We start from the raw sequence: 16,672 nt of genomic DNA, 5'->3' as shown, positions 1-16,672 counted from the left end.
CTCAACTTTTTTGGCTGTGTGAAGACTTTTTTGGTTGTAAGAAGTTCTTTTGCAGGGATTTATCTACCGGACAAGCTACTGCTGCCTACTCAACAGAACGGGTTCGTATTTTGTGTAATACAGTCCAATATACATAGATATACATTAAACTACATATCTGACTATATTAAAATCTTAGAGTTGAAAAGTTGTTGTTATAATGACATGAACATATGTATACGCATAATGTATACACATATGGGCAAGTAAGTTAATTAATCAATGTATAAATAAAAAAGTAGTATATTTATTGAGATTAATAACAACAATTTAATTTTTTAAATATTTATATCGTTTAATCAATTAGAACTTTCATAAGCATTAAGTACTGATTGCAAAAAATGAAAATATATTATGCAGAAATACAGAAATATGGATGAATTATCCGGTGAAATATTTCTAATTTTTATTGCCATCCTTCTTCGGGTTCGGGTGGTGGTGGTGGTGGTGGTCTGGAAATGAATTGTTTTATTATTACGATGGATATAATCTAGCTGAATATACTTTCCTCTATTAATTTGATATTTACGTAATGTTTATTTATACAAGCTTATATTTATAAATATTACGTATTATATTGGCTTCAATAAATTACTATACACATTACTATACATTTGTGACTTTTGAGTATGATTGCACGGTGATAAAACTATTCCTATAAAGCTATTCTTCACTGAGTTATATGTAAAATATATTAGTACTTGGATGAATGATTGTGAATTGGATTTGTGTAATCACTCAACTGTATGGATGAGATAAAGCAAGTAGCAAGTTATGTTCAAACTTAGCGTAAACAGGTTGTTGAGACGACAATGGATACCTGATGAGTCATTTACGAAAGATTATTTAGCTATTTCTATACATCATTAGATTTTTATGACATTCTTGCGGATGAATTTTTAAAGCACGTCCATTTGAACTAGCTATACGCATCGTCAATTTGCTAGAAGAGTGACTTGTTAGAAATATTTAAAAAATTGTGAATTTTATGACATATGCAAAAATTAACTGCACAAATGAGCTATTTCCTAGGATGAGAAAACTACAATTTCATTAAATAATTATTTGAAATGTTCGAAACAATATGGTACCTATAGTAAAAGAACAAAGTCTACCAATAAGAAGATACTACAATAGTAAGATTGGAAAATAACTCAAAGACATACAATGTACAATATATCTTTAATATAAATCTTTCATATTTGTCAGTTACATATTTTTTTAAACAATACTAAACTTAAACAAATCCTTACTTATGGAAAATTTAAATAATTTTTTACATTTTGAAAGGGTATTAGCTATATAATTATGTAATTCATATCAATGGAAATATTGTTTTTAACTGAAATGTATGCTTACTCGGGTGTATTCCAATTTTCTTGTTCGTTGGTTTCGGTCGGAGGATCTGCTCTGAAATTAAAAATACATAATTATTGTGTAGTACGTATTATATATTAGCATAATAAATGTACTTAATGAAATTTCTAAAATAATTAGTTATGTGGAATTTTTAATATCTTTGAATAATTTTTAATTAATCTATAAATTTGCCTATAAATATGTATCCTAAAATAAGTTCTTCTAAAATACTCTTTCTATCTATTTACTTCGTTACCTTTTAAAACTTTTTAAATCTTCTATACACAATGTGCATAATGTCATAAATTAATCAAAATACTTACCAAAATATCAAACAGAAAATTTTTGGTACTTACGATCTTGTGGATATAAGAGTAGCGTCTTTTGTAACAGATGGAAATTTTTTATATATCAAAGACAAAATATGAGCAGTTGGTGTGCTTGCTATCATAATAACTATGCATAAAAACGTAGCAAACCAGTATCCACTCTGAGAAGTTAGAAAAGAGTAAACTCTTATTCGAATAATATTTTAAAGCATATTTATAATATCTTCCAATATATACGTACCAAATTACCTAAAAAATGACTACATAGTAAAAGTTTAATTCCTTCTACGACGTCCCAAAGCGGTCGGCACTTTGCTACTCCATTGCCCATTTCGGACAATACGTGGAATCTCCATTGATCCAAATAATTAGCTAGTCGATCTGTGTAAAGCTTTGTTTTCTGTACAAAAAGTATAATATTCGTAATACAGTGTTCAATCAAATAAACGAAAGTGTCTTCTGTCTTTCTAACTCAACTTAACATTTTTATCTAGAACTATATTTTAACCCTTTGCACTACTCCGTAGCAGCTATTCCGGATGATTTAACGTATACGTGACGCGTGTCTTACAGCTAGCGTAAAATTCATATACAAATTAGCTTACAAAACATTATATTCTAATAATTTATCTATATTTACATCTTTGAAAATATGATTTTGTAATATTAATTTCTGTATTGTTTGTATGATAACTTATAAAACATTCAAGATGCATTCTGGATATAATTAATCTCATTTTTCAACAGTTCAAAATCAAGCTCATCTTCATTTGAGCTAATTTCACTTGTGAAAATCACTTTTTTAGGGTTTCTAAGCTATAATACTTTTACCATGATCGTCGAATCCGAACTAACATTGGAGACGTTGTTTCAATACCATAGTTGAACCATAGTTTCGGTGGGATATGGGATTAAATATTTGATCTCCATTTTAAAGTCTAACACTTTACACTTCCTAACAAAGAACACAAACAGCTAAGGAACCAATTTACGAACCAATATTGCACTCTCATCAATTGGAGATATCGAAATCTAGCATAAACTGGGACTATCGTCTCTCGCTCGCCACAGGAGTTGCAATACGGAATGCCGTGGTGACGGAAAGTCGCCTCTCGAGTGCAAAGGGCTAAGATTATCTTTACAATGTAGATAATTAGTAAAACTTATGGTTGATTATTTTGAGACTGTTAGGTAGATGATACATTTACACTGTACATGTGAATGTGTGTGTAAGCATCAGCGAGCGTCTAGGTCTGAGTTGAGACAAAAGACGGTTGGAAGCCGTTAGAAGAATGTGGTGGAGTCGGTCGACAACAAGCGTGCATGCAAGAAGGTTATCGAGGTCTCCAAAGCATAATATATATGTATAGTTGTTGTGTGTGAAATAAAGTAAACTATTTGTATTTCCGAATCCTCTCTATACCTTAACAGAGACTACATTGGTTATTACAAAATTTTAAATTTTATTTCGAGTCGGCAAGTCAAATAATACGTACCAATTGAGCAATCTTATCTCCTTGATTATCAATATAATATTGAATAGTCTTCAAATTAGTAAGCGATTGGTTAACCTGTTGTCGTAATGGTTGCACTTGCAATTCTAATGCAGCGAGTTTATATAACAATGCGTTCTGTAATTTCATTAAAGGTTTCACTCGCCTTAGAGTCAAATCTTGCATATTTATTACAATAGTTTCCAAGCTTCTGGCTGTTAATCTGTCGCTCATTTGTTCGGTAACTTTGTCCAGTTGATCTGACATTGCTTCCAAATCTTTATTTAATATTCTTCCTTGGATCTAATGGCAAATAATACTTCAAAAAACTTAAATTATCTATAGAAAGTGTTAATCAAGGATTTACTATACCATAATCCTATGTTCTGTTAAATTCAAGCCACAAGCATATAATAAATTATGTAGTTGCTGTCGCAAATACGGCGTAAATATTTTTAAAGTTTTCAATTCAACCTTAATTTTTAGTATAATTCTGGTAAAGCTTGACCAAGTCCAATATGCAGTAAGTTGTTCTAACTTCATTGTACTGCCTAATCCAAAAGCTGGATATGCGGGCTCGTTTTCTCGACATTTTCTGTAATTGCAGATTATTAATTATTTTGTAAATCAATGCATCAATTTATATATTGTTAAAATTTCCTAGAACATTATTTATATAATTTACTAGAATATTATTTTATGGGTAACTTCTCTTATTAGTTGTACCATTTACAATAAAATGTGCATTATTGATACGATAAATTTTCATTTCTAATATATATCAAACAAATCAATCGACTTACTCGAATAGATCTTTCAAAGATACGCTTAATCTTTTTCCTAAGAATATTCGAGTTTCCAAGATAGCTTGCATTGTACTATAATTCGGATCATGAAGTGGACGGCAGATTAACATTTCTGTATGACTCGATAACATCAAAGTCATTAGAAAAACTGCCCATAATATAATTGAGATGAAACAAGCCATAAATACACCACTGAAATGTAAAAATTGCAATCGATACTTCACAATTCATAATTTTGCTGTTTGATTGATGTAAGAAAGAAAGGAAAAATAAAAGATAATTAAGTACAGTTACAATTTTTTATTCTCTATGAGAAAGTATTAACCTTAATAGTCTTTATGTTTCTCTAAGGTATAATGACCAACAAAAAAAGTATATCTTACCGAGAAATATCTCTCATATTTCATTAAAATGTGTGTGTATGTGTATGTACAAATGGAAATTATTTTAGAATTCAGTATTATTTACACTGTAATATTACTAAGAGAATAAATGCACTAAATTTAATTAAATGTAGCATACTCACCATAAAAGTGTAAGTCGTACTTTATCTTCAGAAGAACCACAACGACAAGAAAGAGCTCCTAACAATAATAACCAGACAATTAAGATACATAGTACGGCACCTATAAAATATAAATAAAAGCCATAGTATTTTATTGATTTACTACTATAGTTATTTTATATTTCTTTTATTTTTTTTTTCATTTGCTCTTCTCATAAACAATGTCTTCTATATATAAATTTCTGTCTCTTTCTATCGTTATATCTATACATATTCTTTAAAAAAATTTAATTTTAGAAGATATATACATATATACATATAATTTAAGGAAATATATTACTTACCAATACCTATAAGCCATCTGACATGTTCAAAGACTATTATATATGGTGTCGTATAATCCACTAGATGCCTTGCAAATTCTAATTGTTTAACGAGCTCGGAATTGCTTGCTTCCATATTTCGTGCTTCATCAAAGATTCTTGCACGCATTTTATTCACTTCACGTCGAATTTCTGAAAGACGTTCCTTTTTATTTGATTATATCTTTCGCTGTATTTTCAAATGCAATCAAGATAATAAGGATATTATTAATTCATAAATTAATATTAAAAATTTAACCATAGACGTGCAATATACATATGTATTAACAGTATTTATACTAATATTTGTGTTACCACAATCCTTCTATAAATTATTCCTACACTCACAGTTCGCATTGATGCTTAATATTATACACTATTAACAAACATTTTTACTTACGATTTCGAACTTCTAAACTATTCCTCGCAATATGTTGTGGAATGTACATATACTCTCCTCGAACTTGACGAATAGTTTCTGTAAAATTTTCTCGTTTCAAATCACGTAAACGCAGCAAATGATCATCTCTCAGAAACTATAAAAATACAAATACCGTTGTTATACATTTTGCACTGAGCGTACAATAGTATATACTTATTTTATAAGAGTAGATTCAATTTTTAATAATTTGCCTGATCTATCCGTAAAGCTAATCGTAATCCAAAAGAATCAATAATGGTACAAAGGGGACGATCGCGTCCGGTACAAGCTCTCAATATGCTTTCCAAATTCCGACGTAAATCATCAATTTCACGACTTAATTGCTTCCCAAGACTATGAATATTTTCACCATCGCTTAATAAAGATTCAACATTACTTGAAATTTTATAGCTGGCTGAAATATAATAATATTATAATGATAAATAATGTGTACAATATGTTTGTCACGACCACGTCGTCATAAACATGCAAAATCGGACGTGGTCATATCCATTTCACTAATTAAAGTGTCAGTCACAATAAGAGAACTGATTTTACTTTTACTTTACTTCTACTGTTCTACTTTTATTAATTTCACTATTTTGACGTTTAAAATAGGTACATTACGAATACTCTAGTCATAGTTCTCTTACCATTTGCGAGATCTACAAGCATATTTAAGGCGTTATCTAGTCCTGTTTCAGTGGATAATTCATTCTGCACTGGCTTTCCCAATAATTCTTCTATATCTGCAACAAATAAACATATTTTTATTTTACATAAATACGTAATATTTCCGCTTTTGCGGTAAATAATTTTCCTTGTACATCATTAAAATTCCATAATAATTCCATATGACTGATAAACGGATAAAAATACGTAAGAAGACAATTAGAATTTGAACAATATCGTGTTTATAGAGATGTCAAAGCGCTTGACAATTCGTATTGCGATTACTGACTATAATAGATTTCACGGATATCGGCTGGACTGAGTCATTTTTCGAGCAGTAGTTTAAAGGGAAATCGACGTCTACCTTTTGAACGCTTGTCGCGTGATTGAGCGCTTGGCGCATTGTACTAAGGAGAATGCAGCTCAATTCCGCTTGTGAGGTAGTCAAGCGACATACTAGAGATTACTCCTCAGTCACTATCAGCGTTCAATATTCGCGAATTCCAACACAGTTACATCGTGCGTCACGCGCGACGTACATCGCTAAATGAACTAATCGCGTCATTTGCTAATTACAAAGTTCTAGGTTAAATACAAAATTCTAATTTTTATATCATTATAAAAATTAGATAATATAATCATATTTTTATATTAATTATGTTTTATATTAACATTTTAAGAGCGAGTCAACTTATAGCTCAATGTTCAAAACAATAATGTACAGAGTTTTCCAAAGTTTCGTATCTCTTTCATACATGTATTTCGTTTTTAGTCTTATGAATCTTTTTTAAATATTCCAATTTTCGCTTTATAAAGTTTTAAGATGGCAGATTTAACTATTTAAAAATACTAAAAAAAAGTTCGTATACACACACGAATATTAAAATCGCAACCTCTTTGCATGAAATACTTTTAGACATCACGTGTGATTATATGCATTATATGCACAATTTACTATAATCAATAAAAAATTGTAATATTTTGAAATTTTCGAATTGTATAAATATAAAATTTCATCACACAAGATCGACACGTGTCACTCATAATCAGTTAGGTGACGTTCCCCATCCGTGTTACTCGGTTAGGGTTGCAGAATAATAGGAGAGGGAGAGAGCGTGTGATTATCCAAGGAAGCGTTATGCAACAACAGATCATCGCTTTATGTAAGTAGGTTGATTGTAATATTTATATTTTATCATTAGTTATAAAAATTAATCGTTTCCCATTTGTACGTCCATATATTTTCAGGCATTCCTAATTTAAAATATTGTATTGTGTACTAACATAATACCGTAATAAATTGCAGAATGAGATTAAATCAAATAAATGTTGTAAATTTGTAAGGGTTTTAAACAATCTATCACTGTTATTACTTTCTTAATATTCAAGTCATAGGTGGTTTAAAAAAATGGATTTATCATAATTTAAAACGATCTATCCTATTTAATCAATAAATTACTTTGTTGATAAGATATTCTTACTAATCAGTACGAAACACGATAGGATCAGGCTTTGTACAATGGCAAACGCACATAATACGATCCCCTGTATTGTTCACACTAACGAGCTCAATTTGCAGGACTGGTTAGCCTATTAACGACGATAGACCCATTATAAGATATTTAGTATCTCTATAGCTTTCATTACACGCACATGAATGTTCTAATTTCTCCGTTCATAATCATTGTATAATATTACAAAAATTTTTTCGCATTTTTTTTATCTTCCGAAAATGTACCTAGCGTCGTATTCAACTTCACATTTTTTAATTATATTTCTAAATTGTACACGATAATTTCCAGGATCTTCCATTTTAATTTTTCCATACAATTATCTCCCAAATTATTCTTTATCAGGAAAAATGTTTCAAATAAAATTTAATCTGTTTTTATGAGGGCGATCAATACCATTATTTTTCACATTTATTGTATTATATGGAGAAGCGATATTTATAGGTACAACGTGGAAGAAAACAAAATTCTACTTACTGTCTAGATCTGCAAGAATTGCTTCGCTAGCCACATCTAGACTTCTTGAAAGGCATTTGCGTAGTTGAATCGTTGTGCTACTATGATAATCGTTTAAGTCTTGTAAGGCAGTTTCAACTACAATTGGAAATTGTTCCACGCTTGCAGATACTGTCTCATTACATACGATCATTGTAATCATGCCCAATCTAAAAGTAAGTTGGACAGATTTATGAATACGTGTAAGCGAGTTTGTAGCAATATTTGAAGAAGTTATTAATTTAAAGAAAATGTATAAGTTAATTTTATTGTATTTTCTTATAGTGGATTTTCGAGTGTATACAAGAAATGTTGAAAAATGCTTAAATGCTTAAATGTTCAATTCTTATTAACATGGAAGATGCCTTTAATTTATCGACATAAATGTCTCATCATGAGTTGATCTATTGTTTCGTTCAAGTTTTCGGATCTTTAACAATTCTGAATATTTTATGAATTATTCGAGAAAGAAAATTGGAATTTCGCATAATTTATTTTTTTTTCGATTATCAGCAAATATCATAAGTTTTGAAGACAAAAAGCGGCAATTATTATTGCAATTTTTGTGCGATTTAAAATGAGATGAATCGTATTATAAAGTGATCTCTCGTAGTTTTTTATACCTGTTGCAGAACAATTTGTATTTAAAAATTTCACCATCAGTATTTGTAACACTGCTTACCCGAGTACACAAACAAAAAATGCCAGGAAAAATGTAAGCGCGCTAGGATGTTGACTCGGTTTGTAATCTTCTCTTATTGGACGACATGCAAGCCAAAGCTCAATTCCAGGTATTACACAGCACAAAATGCAGCACATACCAAGCACTGCCAGCAATGCTGTTTCCAGACGTATTGACTATTAACAATTAAACCAAATTAAAGAAAAAGTTTCATTATATACTTTGATAAAATGCGTCATGTACAAAGCATAGAAAAATTTGTCTTACCTCTGAAATCAATCTTGACGTACTTAACCGGTTTTCTATCGCATCTGTCAATAAATCTATAGGTAATATAAAATATTGTTTTAGAAAATGCTTCTGCCATTTAGAATTATTGAATAATGATTGTTTAATATCGTTTCTACAATGGAGCATTGAACATAAAACATTGAAACGGATATCACAGTAAATTGTTATTATTTGTAATTTTTACTTTCATTATTTACAGAACACAATGTTAAATATAAAAAAAATATATCATAATTGAAATTATGATATCAATACAAAGTGTTTATTAAATTTTAAACACAAGTATAGATATAATATAATGAATAAGATTTCAAGATTGTATACTTTACCAACTGGTACGTCATAAGGTTGAATAAGTGACAGAAATTTTCGTAGAAAATCAAAAACAAATATTCCTCTGTCCAAGTGTAAATTTGCCATTTTGTACTCTTTTTCGGAGCTGGTCGTAGGAAATTTAAGTTTCGGATTCCAATTGTTCCAATCTGTAGAGATCACAGATGTCTTCAAATGTGAAATATTTGTGTCGTTTCTAGGTCCATGAACTAGAACATCGGCTACCATTTCTCTTCCATCACGTTGTGCTTCACTTGGTGTGTGAAAAATGATAAAACTGTCCGTAGTAGTGTAATTGTCGCTATTTGGGAATGAATTTGCTTCAACTATACCATTAAGCTGACCCAGAGCTTCCGAGGCAAAAAATAGTACAAATATTCCTAAAATATTTAGAAAGATTTATTCATCGGTAGTTAGAAAGTGTATATACAAAATCAAAGCACGTAAAATAATATATTATATTATATATCTGTTTTATATTATTTTATAAAACTGCGCTTATGACAATTTTACTTTGAATATTTTATATCTTTTATCGTTTATTATTTTTTCAAAAGTTTGAAGTCACGACCTATTCCATGAATTCAAGAATTTAAAAAACATGATTTTAGAAAAATCTTCAGTCAAAGATCTATCGAAGTAGAAACTATAACTTTTTATATCTTTTAGTATTGATTAAAAATCACAGCACAATGTTCAGTATGTTTAGGAACAATTGGAAAAGTGATTCCAAATTTTAGGAAATTAATTATCGAGGTTAAAGGTTCTTTTTACGATAAGTAATAACTTTTAATTTTTTCATTGTGTTAAGTATTCATTTCTCAAGTATATTCGTAAGATTTGTAGTGTCTTTATTAATAAGTAAACAAAAAATGAAGATACAAAGTAATGCACACCTTTCAAAAGGATCATTTTCTTTCACTGTAACGTTACAGTTTCTCGATATATTCTTCGATAAGATAATACATACAACGCGGAAACGTGATAGAACAACCCTGTTGAATCGTGGCTATATGTGAACTGACACTCGAAAGATTTGTTAAGGCTTCTTTGAAACCCTGTAAGTGTGGATGTTGTTGAACTCTAATAGAAAAGATATAAAAACACGCACATATATTATATGTATAACATTGAAATGCGAAATATCGAAGTTAAAAATATCTAATATTTAAAAGTTTCAATAACTAACCTACTAAAATAGTTGAAATTGTTGAAATTATCAACATATTTTCTAAATAAAAACAACTGTTTTAATATTAATTTTATTGCTTTTCTCATCCTGTAATTTTAACTACATCAATAATTTCTTTCTATAGCATTTTTTTATTTAATATTTAATATTAACTTATATATAATATAAAGTTTATTTAATACTTTAATGATAAAATTATTTTACTTCTGTGACATTCTTGAACATTTTTTAAATCTCATCATTCATCTGTAATAAAAAGATTTTCTTCCTTTCCTTATGTGAATATCTACATATGCTTATATATTTAATATTAACATAATTCTTGTAAAGTTATATAACATATAATCAGAATTTTCTCTTTTGTTTTCTTAAAATAAATTAGTGCGCGCAAATATAGATAGATTAGATTCAAATCCTGAATAAACCGCGCGCGAGTTCTATCCCACCAAATTGTGCTATCCCTCCTTTACCCCTCGCTAAGCTTATAGACTTACCTGTATCGCGGGGAGTCATTTGACTGTCGAAAGTCATCACGCATGCATGTGTATCCTCATTCGGAACGCGTCGTTAACCTATTAACTGCGTAATATCCTTCGTTGCTATCTTGTAAGCATTTATACACTACTATTAAATCCATTTCATACTTTTTTAAGTATGTTTGCTTTTCTTTTGGTTGGTTGAATATATATTCGATTATTTGAATGCTTTAACTTATACAAATCTTGTATTAATAGTTTTTGAGGTAAAATTTCAGTTTGGCTATTACTTTAGGTTAATATAGTTGGCTTTAATTATTTTAAATTGTGTTAGTTGTCTTTTGTACAGATTATTCGATCGATTATTGGTTAATTACATGAGTAAACTCGAACGAATAAAAGTCATGAATGAATTAGTAGACGGATCGATGATTTCTAATTTATAATTTATCTAATTTCATAGTAATTAATACGTTGTATAATAATATGTAATTGATAATGCATAATTGTATTATTATCATGCATTGATATATGAACATAAAAATGAAAATAAAAAACATTAAACCAATTACTTTTTCATGTATGGATATATTAAATTATTGCTTTATTAAATAATTATTAATGAATTATAACTTTTATTATAATTTTTATTATTGTTACGAAAGAACCTCAATGACAGATATCTTTCAATTTTAAGGTTAGATGCAGCTTTTATGCAGTGTTCTGAAATTTAGTGGAACATTTTGATTTATTGCAAGCATAGTTGCATATTTATGAAACATTGTTTACAAACACAGTTTATTGTTAGAATGTTTCTCTTGAACACTCGCAGTTTCTTGGATTTTTGCAAAGCGATTCATATCAATAATTCGATCGATCGATTCATAGATATTTGGCAATATTAGGAAGTGTTTTATGATTTGTAAACAATATTTTATGTATGTGTATTTCTTATTGAGGAGCAAATAACAATTAATAGGTAGATTTAGTAGTATTTTCTTAAATAAACACTTTAGAAGAAGAAAAAGTAAAATATGAAAATAAAACATTTTGTTTTCCTTTGTGTTCCCCCTCTTTACTAATACATCTTTATTTTCCGAGAATGTTTATGATCGCGCGCAATGCGGTCAGTAGAGTCAATGTTTGTTGCGCAGTGTTATTTCCAATATTTTTTAGAGCACAATAGCTCTTAATAATTGAAAATTCAGTTAGAATTCACGCACGAAATTTGAGTCAGTGTTTGTTCGTAGTGTCTTTTATTTTTCTTTTCTCATATTTTTTTTTAAATTCAATATCAGCTTTCGGTATTAGAATCAGTGCTTCTCTTCAAAGAATCTAACCTCTTCAAGAGTTAAAAATATGTAGTAAGTATTCTTGTCTATTATATTTTCATTAATTTTATTTCTTCATATTTTGTTTGAATCATCGTTAATCAAAAAGATAATTATTTTTATTGAAATAAAATTTGAAAGTATTGAACTATAAAATAAAAACATCTGACATGCTTGGACGATCATTAGATTCTAAATTTCTAATTCTTAAGCTTGTAGATTGGGATCGTAATTGTTTATCGTTATTACAGTTTATTAGAATTTCAATCTTCATTAGCACTAAAGATTTAAATTTAATAGAGTTCTATCTTTTTTTTCTGAAGATTTTTCACAATCTCCAGTTGCATCATGGGATCCTATTCCTTCGTGATGGCATTTTCTGAATTGCAGGAACGTTGATGGCACTATTCTTCGTATGCAATGGTGAGTCTCATGCATTTTCGTTCCTTTGGTTACCCAATCATGTCGTAGGATGAAAGGTCCGTATCGACACGGATAACTGGTTGTACTACGCAGAATTTTTAGCGAGCATAACGACTACGGATATTTGTTATACCCGTGAGTAGCAACATTTCCTTTTTATGCGTTTTATTTATTAGTTCAGGGTAGGTCTTTTTGCATATCGCGAATTTTGATGATTAAAATTGCATATCAATAGTATCGATGAAAGCTCACTGAATATGCGTAAATAGATGAAATGTGAATATTTCAATAGATAATGAATGTTGGAATTAAACTAAAACGGAATATAACGGAGAAATCGGATATCCTCCGATTTCACTACAGTTATTTTATGGTAATGTTTTTGATTTAATCATATTTTATCTTAAGATCTAATAACATTGTTGTGTAATGTTTTATGTTATAAACTCGGATATTATTTCAAACATAAAGCTGTTGAAGTTCAAATTTCTCCGTATAACCATGTAGCTACTGAATATCAAATGCAAGAAGGCACTTCGCGACAGCCAGATTTTGGGATCAAAGCAACAAGTTTGAAACACTGCTTTCATTTTGTTGAAAATATACTTTGACAAAGGAATCACCTGAGGCTATTCGCATTAATATTCAACTTGGCGTCAATTATTACATTCTACTAAGCTTGAACTTCTTTTTTGATAGATACATAGAGTCCTTTTCATTCTTAATTTTCTTATTTCAGTATTGGAATTATTAATTAATGATTCCTTAAATTAAATTAGTAAAGTAAAGCATAAAATCATAATAATTTGTAATAATTTGTAATAATTTGTAATAAGCCGTGGAAATGCGAAATGAAAGATCATTAGCCCGTTAGATAAAAATAGATACACTAATCATACTTTATCACAGTAATATCATTTTTTTAGTAGGCGCATATACTCATTCAATTATAAACATTTCTAATCAAAATTGAGATATACACGTATTTATATCGTATTTTACGCAATTTTCGCTAGCCGTGGTTAAACGATTTCAGGAAAATAGTATGTAAATTAGAGCGTGAAAGTAGTGTGCTAAACTCGAGTGTTAGAGGCGTCTCGGGATTTCGTCTGTAAGTAGGCTTTTGCGTTTGACGTGTATATTCGTTATTGTTTGATTTTAATTACGCACCCCGTAAGGGATTTTTGAAACTAAATTCTGCAGTTAACAGGTTAATGGCTTCCCGTTCTATGATTTATCAACAAGATCGGAGATCACTCTTGTTACTTTGTCACTGTACTCGTAATAGTGTTTCTAGTATTTAGTAATAGTAATAGTAGTAGTAGTAGTAGTTTGTTTCTTGAGCGATGTACAGTTTGGTTTACCACTAATTTGGGCAAATCGCGGTTGTTTTGTTAGTGTTGCGAGTGATTAATTACGAATTGGATTAGAGTTGCGAACGAGTGTTAATTACGTTTCGAATTAGAGCTACGAAAAACTACTAACATCGGTTTGTTCTATGTATTAGTGTCACGAAGAAATGATCGTGTTTGCTGTAACGTTGCGAATGATCGCGATTGCTTTTAGAATTTTTTCTTTATAAATTACTATAATTTCTTACAGAATAGTATTAGAATTTTTTCTTATTTAAAATTTGAATTAATAAAAGGGAATTAATTAATTTTGTACAGTTGCAATTTATGGTCATATAAATTTGGTTAATATTAAAAATAGCTTTTCATCCGTACAACAATTTGAAGAAAAGAATTAAGGAATGTTGTGATATTCCTCCATCATGATTGTTTTAATTACCATTCTATTTAGTGTTACATTAACGAATGATCGCGCTTTTTTAGTATTGCGTTTATAAAATGCCCCAAATCATTTCACTGGGACTATGGACGTGTCTATTCCACTTCCTGTATCATGTACTACAGCTAAAAAGTTTGCACGAAAGGTGATCATGTAACAATAGCTTGTAATATATTTGCTTTAAGACCTTTCACAATTACAGTTGCGTGTATTTAAATATGAGTGCATAGATTACTATTTATTAGCGTTGCGTAAACGATTAAAACACCTTGCTGTGTTGTGTGTTTTTGGGAATTATCTGTTTCTTTTTTCTTGTTCTATCAGTAGTAAATTAATCGGTATAGCAGAATAATAAAACACCCTTATTTACATCCGTGATCTATTTGACGAATTTTCTATTTTATAGCTGTTCTAAAGCTAATTTAGTAAATTAGTGTTGCGAGACAAAAGAGGTATTCCATTTACGGTTTGTTGATCGGGTCTACATCGAGTAGGTATTTTGATGGCCCTTTTGGCTACCAAATTGATTTCTTTTTCAGCACGCTTTATTGCCTTTTGGAATGTTTCTTCTTGAAAATACCGCTAAAGACTACATATGTTTCATACTAATGAGTATTTTCAATTTGATGTTAATTACTTGAAATTGTCATAAAGTGTTATAATAAAAAATGTTCTGGTGAAATATTTGAGTTATACATTGTTGCTTCTTGCATTTAAAGTTATAGTAAAACGAGGTTATTTTATTTGGTTAGAAACGAATCATGTGATTTTAATCGAGTTCTTTTTTCATTCTTTGTGTTCAAAACAAATTTTTAATGTCTAATTTAATTCAAATTTAAATTGCGTTATATGTTCACAATACTGGTTAAAATGTAATTATCGGATTATATTTTGATGTGTTATACGCTCTTTTTTCAGTTGTAATTTTGTGTAAATATTAACCCAATAAATAAAATTGTTACAGAATACGAATATTAATATATTTAGTACGTTAAATATATATTTATGTAATTAAAGGATCAAGAGTGAAATAACGTGTATAAAAGAAAATGATTAAAACAAAAAAGGGTAATTGTTACGAAAGGACATTTGAGCTTACTTACTCAGAATTAGTTATTTTTTGTTTCAGAAATCATTCTATATGCTATTTAATATTCCATATATACAATATTCCATTTCCTTTTCTTTATGAAAATTTAGTTTCAATTCTAACCACTACAAATGTTATAACCTTATTCTACGCTAGATCGGTAACGTTGGGAATGACACTAGTGTAATGATAAAAGAATGTTGCGTACGAGATGTTGAATAAAAGAACGTATTAGGTGGTAGGTGATATTCTATAATATCCTCGTAGACGAGGTACGTGATTTGTCACTTCATGAGACATCGTGTTTCACATTCTGAAATACCGATCGTGTAAAAAATCACAGGTTCGTTATGCCCTCTATGGAAAGTTCAGAAATTATATTGAATTCAATCAACAAAATTACTAACATTAACAGTAAAGAAATTCCTTTTTATTACATTTCTACATGAATCACACAAGCATATACATATAAGTACGTATGCATTAGATTGCGATGATAGAAATTTCGCAGTGTGTAATGGATTAGCCATCTATTAAAAATTGCATTCGCAGTTTTTTAACACAGCAGAATGAAAATATCAGCTTTTAAGAGATTCATATTGCGAAAATGATGGTATTAAAATGTTTGTCATAATACTGTTACGGGATCGGTTCTCTTCTTTGAATCGATTGGTTCGATCATTTTTAAATAAGTTGTTATTCGCTACAGTCTATGCAGTATATGTACAATGTAAGATGCAATTGAAAATTTCTATCATTTCTTTATACACAATCAATATGTCGGATATCGGTAAAGACCGATTGTCTTAATTTTCTGCCACGATCCGCATTGGTCTTGGCATCTCATATCAAATAGCTTTGATGTTCCACATTCTGACTATTAAATAGCTTTAACGATTCATTTTCTTTGTCAAACGCTTGCAACAATATTAATTTCTGAGGGATTTTTTCGGGTAAACGAATGTAGATACGCGTTAAAATTAAATAAATGAAATTAATACATTTCATATATAACGTAATATATAAAATATTGGTGATTTTATAAAGTTCTATATCAAAGGCGACATGGTA

At 29.4% G+C, this 16,672-nt stretch overlaps 1 protein-coding gene across 1 annotated transcript; it reads right to left on the bottom strand.

Annotated features, from left to right (window-relative positions):
• Positions 1-264: 264 nt before the first annotated feature.
• Positions 265-9,106, bottom strand: LOC117237577 (prominin-1-A). The gene is made up of 15 exons (XM_033501693.1): positions 8,942-9,106; positions 8,675-8,850; positions 7,975-8,162; positions 5,968-6,063; positions 5,527-5,729; positions 5,294-5,429; positions 4,876-5,046; positions 4,553-4,652; positions 4,024-4,218; positions 3,593-3,815; positions 3,224-3,523; positions 1,969-2,127; positions 1,755-1,888; positions 1,399-1,449; positions 265-491 (listed from the first exon to the last, which is right to left on the bottom strand). The coding sequence occupies exons 1-15, from the start codon at positions 9,089-9,091 to the stop codon at positions 446-448; spliced, it is 2,328 nt and encodes a 775-aa protein (XP_033357584.1). The 5' UTR covers positions 9,092-9,106; the 3' UTR covers positions 265-445.
• Positions 9,107-16,672: the final 7,566 nt, after the last annotated feature.

The sequence above is a fragment of the Bombus vosnesenskii genome, unplaced genomic scaffold (genome assembly GCF_011952255.1).
Source record: "Bombus vosnesenskii isolate JDL3184/JDL3185 unplaced genomic scaffold, Bvos_JDL3184-5_v1.1 scf7180000013264, whole genome shotgun sequence".
Lineage (NCBI taxonomy): Eukaryota > Metazoa > Arthropoda > Insecta > Hymenoptera > Apidae > Bombus > Bombus vosnesenskii.
The sequence above is the reverse complement of the archived record's forward strand: the minus strand, read 5'-3'. Positions and strand labels throughout refer to the sequence as shown.

Excerpts from the sequence above, each read along its gene's own strand:
- LOC117237577 (XM_033501693.1), bottom strand. The coding sequence starts at position 9,091 with ATGCTCCATTGTAGAAACGATATTAAACAATCATTATTCAATAATTCT. Across the intron at positions 4,219-4,552 it reads GTACGACTTACACTTTTATG|TGGTGTATTTATGGCTTGTT; the intron begins GTGAGTATGCTA and ends TTTACATTTCAG. Across the intron at positions 1,450-1,754 it reads ACTCTTATATCCACAAGATC|AGCAGATCCTCCGACCGAAA; the intron begins GTAAGTACCAAA and ends TTTTAATTTCAG.